This window comes from Kogia breviceps, chromosome 14 (assembly GCF_026419965.1).
Source record: "Kogia breviceps isolate mKogBre1 chromosome 14, mKogBre1 haplotype 1, whole genome shotgun sequence".
NCBI classification, from domain to species: Eukaryota; Metazoa; Chordata; class Mammalia; order Artiodactyla; family Physeteridae; genus Kogia; species Kogia breviceps.
In genome coordinates, this window is record NC_081323.1 from 76,073,901 (window position 1) to 76,085,155 (window position 11,255).

The 11,255-nt window shown below is 44.0% G+C and overlaps 1 protein-coding gene across 3 annotated transcripts; it reads left to right on the plus strand.

Annotated features, from left to right (window-relative positions):
• Nucleotides 1–4,740: 4,740 nt before the first annotated feature.
• MRPS17 (mitochondrial ribosomal protein S17) lies at nucleotides 4,741–8,379 on the plus strand. Of its 3 annotated transcripts, none has more exons than XM_067012455.1 (3): nucleotides 4,741–4,944; nucleotides 5,750–5,889; nucleotides 7,930–8,379. In XM_067012455.1, exons 2-3 carry the CDS (start codon nucleotides 5,767–5,769, stop codon nucleotides 8,197–8,199), a joined length of 393 nt encoding a protein of 130 aa, XP_066868556.1. In that variant the 5' UTR covers nucleotides 4,741–4,944; nucleotides 5,750–5,766; the 3' UTR covers nucleotides 8,200–8,379. The 3 variants fall into 3 exon arrangements, with proteins under 3 accessions (XP_066868556.1, XP_058892700.1, XP_058892699.1); XM_059036717.2 differs by having other exon boundaries at nucleotides 4,831–4,935; XM_059036716.2 differs by lacking the exon at nucleotides 4,741–4,944 and adding an exon at nucleotides 5,171–5,256.
• The last annotated feature ends 2,876 nt before the right edge of the window (nucleotides 8,380–11,255 follow it).

The window sequence follows — 11,255 nt, forward strand, 5'->3', positions numbered from 1 at the left end:
GAGGGTGGGGAGGGGAGTCACAAGAGGGAAGAGATATGGGGATATATGTATATGTATATGTATAGCTGATTCACTTTGTTATAAAGCAGAAACTAATACACCATTGTAAAGCAATTATACTCCAATAAAGATGTTAATAAATAAATGTCCATACTACCAAAAGCAATCTACAGATTTAATACAATTCTTGTCAAAATACCCATGACATTTTTCACAGAACTAGAATAAATAATTCTAAAATTTGTAGGGAACCCAAAAGACCCTGAGTAACCATAGCAATCTTGAGAAAAAAAGAACAAACCCAGAGATATCAGTCTCCCTGACTCTAGGCTACAAAGCTGCAGTATGAAACAGTATGGTCCTGGCACAAAAACAGACATACTGATAAATGGAACAGAATAGAGAGCCCAGAAATAAACCCACACGGTTATGGTCAATTAATCTATGACAAATGTGGCAAGAATATACAATGGAGAAAAGATGGTCTATTCAAGAAGTGGTGCTGGGAAAACTGGACAGCCACATATAAAAGAATAAAAGTAGATCATTTTCTCACAGCATAAAAACAAATAAACTGGAAATCATTAAAGACCTAGATGTAAGACCTGAAACCATAAAACACCTAGAAGGAAATATAGGCAGAACACTCTTTGACATAGGTCTTAGAGATATTTTTTTGGATCTGTCTTTTCAGGCAAGCGAAATGAAAGCAAAAATAAACTAATGGGACAGAATCAAACTTAAAAGCTTTTGCACAGCATAGGATACCATCAACAAAACGAAAAGGCAAGTGTCCATGGACAGATGAATGGGTAAAGAAGATGTGGTATATATATATACAATAGAATACTACTCAGCCATAAAAAGAATGAAATATTGCCATTGCAGCAACATGGATGGACCCAGAGATTAACATACCAAGTGAAGTAAGTCAGACAAAGACAAATACCATATGATATCACTTATATGTGGAACCTAAAAAAATGATACAAATGAACTTATTTACAAAACAGAAACAGACTCACAGACATAGAAAAAAACCTACAGTTGCTAAAGGGGAAAGAGGGAGGGGAGGGATAAATTAGCACTTTGGGATTAACATATACACACTACTATATATAAAATAGGTAATCAACAAGGACCTACTGTATAGCACAGGGAACTCTACTCAATATCTTGCAATAACCTATAATTTAAAAGAATGTGAAAGAGAATCTGAATCACTTTGCTGTACACCAGAAACTAACACAACATTGTAAATCAACTGTACTTCAATTTAAAAAATTCGACAACACGTTAAAAGGATCAAAAAACATGATCAAGTGAAATTTATCCCTGGGATGCAAGAATGGCTCAACATACACAAATCAATAAATGTTATATACCATTAATAGGATGAAAGATAAAAATCATATCCTCTCAATGGATGCAGAAAAAAACATTTGACAATCCTGTCATGATTTTTTAAAAAAATCAACAAATTGGGTATAAAAGGATATCCTAAAGATATCTGCATTCCTATGTTTATTGTAGCATTATTCACAAAAGCCAAGATATGGAAATAACCTTAGTAGTGTCTGATGAATGAATAAGGAAATGTCATATATATATATACAAAATACTATATATACAAAATACTATATATATTTTTACGTTATATATATGTGTATATATTATATAAATACAAAATTCCATCTCTATATATGTATATACAAAATACCATAGACTGAGTGACTTATAAAAACAGAAATTAATTGCTTACAGTTCTGGAGGCTGGGAAATCCAAGATCAAGGTGCCAAAAATCTGTGTTTAGTAAGGGCCCACTTCCTGGTTCATAGACAGTGCCTTTTTGCTGTACCCTCACATGGTAGAAGGGAGCAAGGGAGTTTTCTTGGAGTCCTTTTGTAAAAGAGATTGAATCCCATTAATGAGGGCAAAGCCTAATCACTTCCTCAAAGCCCCATCCCCTAATACCTTCACAGTGGAGGTTAGGATTCAAGATAAGAAATTTAGAAGGACACAAACATTCACACCATAGCAGTGACCGTGAGGAGAAATGGATGAGAAGGATGGGCTGGGGGGCAGGGGGCGGAGGGAGAGAGAGAGGGAGATTGAATATGAGAATGAATAATGTGTATATGGGTTATGGGTTAGGGGACTGGATGGCTGACCAAGAAGCTTATCAGATGTGGGGTGGTTTTTTTACTCCTTTCCAAAAGCATCTGATTCATGTCTTACACTATGAATGATTGCATGTTGTTTTCCATTTTCCAAGTGCCAACTTCTTTATAGGCTAAATTTTTGTGGGTGCAAGCAGCAGACATTGACTCTGGTTGTATAGTCTCTTCAGGACACCTCCCTCAGGATGCAGTAGCTCCAGTCACCTCCCATCCTCCGATCAGAGCGCTCAAGATTCATATTCCTGGAAGGTAATTTGATTGGTCCAGCTTGGGCCTCGTGCTAAACGAAGATGGAGGACTTTGATTGGCAGACCCATTGAGGCTACAGACACAAGAATTCACAAAGGCAAATCAAGGTGTTTTTTGTTGTTTGCGGTACGCGGGCCTCACGCTGTCGTGGCCTCTCCCGTTGCGGAGCACAGGCTCCGGACGCGCAGGCTCAGTGGCCATGGCTCACGGGCCCAGCTGCTCCGTGGCATGTGGGATCTTCCTGGACCGGGGCACGAACCCGTGTCCCCTGCGTTGGCAGCCGGACTCTCAACCACTGCGCCACCAGGGAAGCCCATCAAGGTGTTTTTACCACAGCAGACAGGACACTAAGGGGTGATAGGACTCAATCGGATCCCCCAAAATGGTATAAAGATTCCCTTAAACTGAGGACATTGAAGATACAGCGGATGCAGAAAAAAAGCCTTTTCAGAGTGTCCCTTATCTAACTAAAGGCAGAGCTTTCTTTTTTCTTTTTTAAAGACAATAGTTTTAATATTTATTTTGGCTGCGCCGGGTCTTAGTTGAGGCATATGGACTCCTTAGTTGAAGGAGGTGAGATCTAGCTCCCTGACCAGGGATCGAACCCGGGCTTCCGCACTGGGAGCAAGAAGTCTTACCCACAAGACCACCAGGGAAGTCCCTAAAGGCAGAGCTTTCTAAGAGTGAAGCTGCCGTAAATCCCCTCTCAGGGGAGATTCCAGCTAGGAAGGAGACCAACAAACTACTGGCACCAGGATGAGAAATTGAACAAACAAACATTATGACAAAATACTTTCCATTGTTCTCATAAAAGCCCATTTGCCTTTCCTAAAAGTCCACTTGTTTTCCCAGAGGCTCTTTCTCCCTCCTTCCTTTCCTGTATTAAGTTGGTATATAATCTCCTATTTCTAGTTGTCCAGGAGTCTCTTCGTCTGCTCCTGCATGCATGTGTAAATAAACCTTGTCTTTTCCCCTGGCAATCTATTATCAGTTCATTCACAGCCCCACCATCAACACTCAAACTTAAGTTAGTAGAGGGAATGTTTTCCTCCCAATGAGGGTTGGAAAATATCAGCAGATGTTTTTTCTACCTTCGATGGTGTGAAATGATTTGATTTGCATTAAAAAAAATCATTCTGGGGGGACTTCCCTGGTGGTCCAGTGGTAAAGAATCCACCTTACAATGCAGGGGACGCAAATTCAATCCCTGGTCAGGGAACTAAGATCCCACATGCCACTGGGCAACTAAGCCTGCACACCACAACTACTGAGCTCGCGCGCCTCAACTAGAGCTCACATGCCTGAAACTACAGAGCCTGGGTGCACTGGAGCCTGCACGCCACAACTAGAGAGGAGAAAACCCGCACACCACAACTAGAGAGATGCCTGCGCTGCAACGAAAGATCCCGCATGCCTCAGTGAATATCCAGCGTGCTGCAACTAAGCCCCGACACAGCCAAAAATAAATAAAATAAATAAATAATAAACCTTTAAAAAAAATCACTCTGGGTATGTCTTGGTTTTATTAACAAGAGAAGTTGTAAGCTTGCTTGTAAAAGAAAGGAATTTAAGTTCATAGCTAGAGGGAAATATGATATCCCAGAAAAGTTTTTGTTCATATGAAATAATGCATATAAAGTTATTACCACTTTCATTGAAAATTAGCTCCCATTTCTGAAATTTCAAACATCTCACACTCTCTCCACCACCATCTCTCCTTTTAAATTCACTTGCTAAGTGTGCCCTTGGCCTTAATTCTTTATCTGAATTCACACTTCAATCTAATGACACCACCCCCCCCTTTTTTTTAACCCTCCATTAGCTCCCGCCTAGTCTAGCAATTCCCTAACAAGAGCCTAATACGTTCCCAGCCTTCCTTCTAACTGAGAAGGCGTCAGCAGCAGCCCACATATATATGTACCCACACCGGACTTCTCTCCATCTCACAGATATTGAAAACACCTGAAGTCATACTAGATATAAAAATCTCCCGAATTTTATCTTAAATACAACTGCTGGGGGTGGAAACGCTTAAACATTTCAGTCTCAGCATTTGGCAGCGTCCAATGTTTCAATGTTTGATGAATGAATTAAGTTCCTTTGATTTGGAAGGCCTTGTCCAATGCCTGGGAGCTCAACAGAAAAAGAGGGAAACTAAGTGGAACGGATAAAGGAAAGGCCAAATCCCAACGCTCCAGCCGCCGTGCAGGTGAGGAAAGGATAGGTCAACGTCTCCAGTTAAGCCACAGCCCGCGGCTCCTTTTAAGGGGGAGTGGGCGGAGCCCTGACTTTAACCACGCCCAGGACTGAGGGGACCCGCGGCCAATGAGAGGGCGGTCCGGGGTGGAGCGACCTGCGTGCGACGTGACGCCATCACGCTCCGGTCGGCGCTCCGCAGGACGTGCGCCGCAACAGTGGACTTGGTAGGTGACCGTCTGCCCCGCTCCGCAGTAGAAGTGGGGTGGATTCCGGAGACCGAAGCGACGCGTCGTGGGAGCCCTCCAGGCGAGTCGAGTTGAGTCGAGTCACCCGACCTCGGGGTTTTAGGGGCGAAGGGATCAATCACCCCCAACCTTCCTCATGCCGCCCATGCTGGGCGGCATGGACTCACTATTAATTGATCTCGAAAGCGATGCCAAATCAAGGTCTCCTGTGGAGAGGATACCACGGCCGCGCCGCGTCGGCCTTGCGTGCCCCAAGTAGCCAGGCTGTGAGCGTCTGGGGAGAGGCAGCCCAGCGGGATGGAAAGCAATAGGGACGCCAGTAAAGGCCAGTGTTTATTCGCGCTGTCGGGCACCTTATAGGTTAAATCTTCAAAGCACTCCTGTGAGTAAGCTCTGTTGTTATTCCCATTTTGCAGAGGGGTAAACTCAGGCTTAGAGAGTTTAAAATTACAGCTTTGTGGGGGCTTCCCTGGTGGCGCAGTGGTTGAGAATCCGCCTGCCAATGCAGGAGACACGGGTTCATGCCCTGGTCCGGGAAGATCCCACATGCCGCGGAGCGGCTGGGCCCGTGAGCCATGACCGCTGAGCCTGCGCGTCCGCAGCCTGTGCTCCGCAATGGGAGAGGCCACAACAGTGAGAGGCCTGCATACCGAAAAAAAAATAAAAAAAATAAAAAAAATAAAATTACAGCTTTGTAAACAGTATAAAGATGGGAGGTTGAGTAGTTAAGGAAGTAATAAAACGTGTAAGCAACTCTAAAGCGGTGATTCCAGAGGGCCAACAAAAGCTGTTTCTGAACTGGGGCAGTTCTAGTGACAAAATTCATTTGGTGAGGCACAACCATCAGAATATTGAACTTTGGAATTTGTTTTCAGGTGACCAAAGCCACATAATGTCAATAGTTCGTTCATCTGTCCATGCCAAATGGGTCGTGGGGAAGGTGATTGGGACAGCAATGCAAAAAACTGCTAAAGTGAGAGTGACCAGACTTGTTCTGGATCCCTATTTATTAAAGGTAAGGAACATCTCTGTTTTCAGATGGCATCGATAAATCACCAACATGTTCTGGGTTCTGAACAGAAAAACACTCCCCTGTCAGTAAAGATGCATTGAGCATCTGCTGCATACCAGACATTGTGCTGGTCTGTGGGTGTAACAAAGTGAATTAATCATGGTTCACACTCACATTTTAGAGACACACAGTTAATTTCAATTCAGTCTGATAACTGCTATAGTCATTCTATGTGCAAAGTACTGTGGGAGCAGAAGACTCCTCGTTCTTCCTTCCCAGGTTGCTGAGAAGAGCATTATTGATTATATAAGACATATGAGCTGAAGCTCCAAAAGGATTTTATCCAGAGGACCAGCTGGGGGGCAGGAGGAGTTAGGGGGAGTCATTCCAGCCATGATGAATGGTTTGTGGAAGTTCTTTTAGCCATGTATTTACCTAAAACAAATAGACTGCTAGTTATTTCAGCAGCAAAAATGGATTTATTCGGGATCAGCAGAGAATTGCAATTCAGGGTCTGCAACATGGTGAGCCACGTGCAAATCCCCCACAAACGTGGTGCGGTGACCGGGGAGGAGAGTGCTTTTACAGAGGGGAAAGGAAGTTGGGAGGGGATGGTAAACAGAGTCCATGGCTCTTCACTGGCTGAGTTGTTGCCAGGAAAGAAGAGAATGTCTTTCTTCCTGTTGAGCTCTGCTATCACCACACGGTGTGAGGACTTCCCCTTCAGGTCTCCTGACTCTGTTTAATTGAGGTTTCTGTTTATTAATTCCTTACACGTGAAAGGGCATGACATTCTAACTGGAGCAGCAAGTGGTTCGGCAATGTTGAGCCCAGAGCTTGGCACTAAGTAGACGCTGTTGTTGAATGAACACGAGAAGGATTGGAGCTGGAGTGTGAAGGGTCTTTTATGTTGTGTTTTGGATTTCATCCTATAAGCAAAGGAGACAGATAGGGATGAGGACTGGAGGTAAGGAAATGGGTAAAGAGGTTATTGCAGATGTCTAGGATGGAAATGATAAAAGAACTGAACAGTCCTGGGAGCAATGAGGCTGGAGTGGAAAAAGATTTCAGGAAAGAAGGGACAGCGTCCTTGATTTGGTAGATGCGCAAGGGAGGGAGGGAGAAGTGCCAAGGATGTTTCTGCTTTCAAGATTGGGCACACTGGTGGGCACAAATGCTGTTTGTTATCTAGGATCAAAAACACAGGAACCTTTTCAGGGTCTTGTAATGCTGGGGAGACCCAGCCGGGTGAAGGACATTGGATCTCATTGTCCTCCTAGCCCTTCGACTCTCCCTCGAAGCCTCTCAGTGAAATGGCTTGATCCCAAAGCAGAAACAAAAACAAAACCACAGGAGCAAGCTGAAGAGTGATGGCATGATCATTGGCCTTAGAATCAGAGGGCCTTAGTTTGAGTACTGGCTGTTGGTTACTAGCCGTGCACATTACTTAAGCTCCTTGAGCTTGTTTTTCTCATCTGTTAAATGGGACTACCTGCTGTGGCAGGGTTGTCTTGAGGAAGAGGTGGTTCTAGTTCTCATCTGTGGTTTGTTTGCAGTGCTTTGAGTGAGGCATGAAGCTAAGTGCTGTATGAACATTATAATGTTTCATTCTCTTGATAACTTTAGAGGTGCAGGTATTGGAGCCTCATTTTATGGTGGGGAAAAAAAAACTGAGCTTGGAGTAGTTAAGTGACTTGTCCCAAATCACACAGCTAGTGGTGAGATAGTGTGTTTTTAGGCTGGAGAGAAGGCTCTACTGGGAAGGAAGAGTTTAAATATTGTGGAAGAGGATGATAACTGATAGAGCAAGGGTACTGCAGGAAATAAGCAGGAGAGCTCGGGACAAGATCAGTTCTGGAAAAGTCATTGCTGTTTTCCAGAAATTAAGCAGCTAATTTTTGTATTGGAAGTCTCCATAAGCATGTTATCTATTTTTTCCCCCAAGTTCCAACTTGTTTTCTGCGCATTCCTTTTTCAGATTTTGTACTGCATTGCCAGGTCATGGATGGGAACTACTGATTTGTTTCCTCCTTCTCTCAACAGTATTTTAATAAGCGAAAAACCTACTTTGCCCACGATGCTCTCCAGCAGTGCACCGTTGGAGATATTGTGCTTCTCAAAGCTCTGCCTGTCCCGAAAACAAAGCACGTGAAGCATGAACTGGCTGAGATAATTTTCAAAGTTGGACAAGTCATAGATCCAGTGACCGGAAAGCGCTGTGCAGGAACCACCTACCTGGAGAGTCCAGTCAGTCTGGAAACCACCCACCTAAGCAAAAACCTGGAAGAACTCGATCTCTCTTCAACACAGTGAAGGAGGATTGGAAAACAGAGCCAAAAGGGAAGGATTTCTAAGTTTGCTTTATGGAAAAATTTTTATAAGTTTCCTCACAAACCGTCCAGTTTCTCTTTTGGTATTTATGAACTAGCTAAAAGTAAATGAAGTAAAGGCCTTGTTGTAATTTTTCATAAAGGTTTACAGTCATGTTTCACATTTCCTTCTCAGCGAACATACTTTCCTGTTACACTAAGTGTGCCTAGCAGTGCGATGCATTGTTTTGTAAGCTCACTGTTGTAGAAGGGGGTTTTTTGTTTTTGTTTCTGTTTTCATTCAAAGGAATCTGGAATTTATCTTAGAACTTTTATTTTGGGAGAAGAAAACCTTTTTATATCATAACCAGATAAGACCACATTAAGTGAATATTTATTTTTGATACTATATATTCGAAATTAAGTTTTTCTCTGATTTAACCAATTCCAAATGGAAACAATTAACATGCTGGGGTCAGACTTTATCAGATTAAAGTCTGTATTAATAAGAATGTTGACACGTAGAAAATAAAACAAATTCTGTCACTTTTCTCCTGTATCCTAGGCTAGATTAAGTAGGAATAAGTTCTTAAAATCTGATACATTGATGAAGTTGTGGGATTTCTCACACATGCATTTGAGTTGGAGAGTTGCAGAGTTTTATTGCTGTTCATTGATAAACTGTGATAACTTAGATTTTGACTTGATGAAACACTGAGCTATATATTTCAGTTTTCTGGCTCCCAGAAGGGACTTGGAGTATATTTCAACCTCAACAAATATGTCAGTATTTGGGTAATAACCACAGGCACTGCCCCCTCCTCAGGGCTTATAATCTCCTGGGCAGGTATGCACAAGTGTCTTCATGACAAACACAGAAACACATGGGTGGGGGAGAAATTGGGATGACTTTCCAGAAAAAAATGAGAGAATGCTAGAACTGAATCTTAAAGGAAGAGTCTCCAGGTTAGTGCGTGAGGCATTTGGAAAGGGCATTCCAGGCAGAGGAAGGGAGTGTAAAGTCCTCGAAGGATGAGAGAAAGGACTGTAACCAAGGGGTTTTGGAAGTGGTGAGCACTGCTGGGACATTGAACAAGGGTGGAACTCAAGTAGAGAAATAGGCAGGAATTGTAAGTGGTGGTGGGTTGTTTAATGTTTTAAAGAGTGATATAATTAGATTCACATTTCTGTAAAGTAATAGCATCTGTGTCAAGAATAGACTGGACTGGGAAGAATTGGAGGTAGGGAGACCGTGACCTGTTCAAAGATTGGTCCTAAGACATAAACTGAGTTGGGCAGGGAAGATGAAAAGAAGATAGATGATGTTCCGAAGTAGAACTCAGGGAGGATGAGCCAAAGGGAGGCATCTTAGCCTGTCTGCCAAGGGGGTGGCTATGCGGTACCGGTTATCCTGGAGGGGACAGGACACCTGTCCGAGCCATCTCGAAAAGCTCAAATATTTTAAAGGCTTACCTATACTCTAATGTATCATTTTTATCTTAACATAGATACTTTGCCTGAAAACCTTGGTGTAACAATTATCCTCCAGGAAGATGCCCCATATTTAAACTATGACATTGTAACCTAAGGCACACACCTGTGAAATAAGAGTATCTCCTTCCCCCCAGTAAAAAGCACTGGATTAATGGAACTTCAGAGCAAAATGATAGTGGAGAAAAAAGTGCAGAATGAGTGGCCTAATACTAAACAAAAAAAGCCAGGTCAGCAAAGAAATGCCTTCCAAGTTAACATTTCAGGAAAATAGACTTGAAAGCATCTGTCTCCTGAAAGAGAGCTGAGAAATTGGGGAATATGTAGGAAAGTCACACCGACACCACTGGCTTGAAGAGGCCCTGCCTCCCATAGTGCAGGATGGGGACATGTCCTTTCCGCCCTGGAGAGAACTCCAGCTTTCCTTTTGCGTCTCTGCAGCCTCTATGGCCTCACGAACCATAAGCCAGTTGAGATCAGGAGCTGGCCTGATCAACAGCCTCTGGCCTCCTGTCCCTGTGTGCCTGGCCTCCTTTCCACCAGATGCCTCTCTCTGGTCTGGGGCAGTTCCTTGTTTCCCTTCCTCCATCCACAGGATCCACTTCTGTTCTCCCTGGTGGCTCCTTGCCGTATTAACATGTTCAAACATTGCCCCAGTCAGAGAAACTCCTGCACCCCTGGAGCCCCCTTGCCCTTCCTTCGCCTCCAAAGATTACCAGCTTCAGAGAACCCCTCAGTCCGCAAGCCCAGTTCCTGCCCCCAGCCCTCCTAGCAGAGACCTCCCAGCTCCCCAGCCCTGAGTGTCATGGTCCGAACGCGGGTTGGAAAAGAATTTCCAGACACGAGGCAGAATGTAAAGAAGATAGAATTTATTAGAGGGAAGGGTCGCTGTCAGAACAGCGGGCCGACTTCCTAGTAGTCTGGGAGAGCCGAGCCAGAACATGTGCTATTGATCAGTTTTTATAGCCAAAAAACAAAGGAATGGTCCGAGGTGAAAATTTCATTTACCGATCGGTCGGGGCACATATACCTTCCTTCTCTAGGGTGGGAGTGGGACAGGCCAGATGCCTTACCTTATTTGGGACAGGTCCTGTTGCCCAGGTGGGAGTCACCCAGGTGGACTCAGGAATTTTGTAACCATCGCAACATGGTGGGGAGGGCGAGTAAGAGTCCGGTGAGAGGTGTTGAGGGGTATAACGCTGACACTTTTTCAGGCAGGGTCGTACTTTGCCCTTGAGGCACCTTTGTCCTTGGAGCACCACACAGGATTCGCACTGGCCTTGAAACGCTCCCTATGGTGGCTGGGGAGCTCCTCCCTGTTTCTCTCCCTTTTCTAACTGTCCAGCTCACTTTCTGTGGGCCTTGTCTTGGTTGCGGTTTCATGAGTACATCTGTGGCTCTTTTATCTTGCCACAGGGTACATTTCCCCCCAACAGTGCCATCCCGACCCACGCCCTTCTTTAAGCTGTTTCCTTGGCCAGACAAGTTGTACTCCCTTCTTCCACGAGTCAACTCTTTCCCTTGGGACTGCGCTATTGTGCCAGCTCCCCGGGGTCTATCCTCCACTTC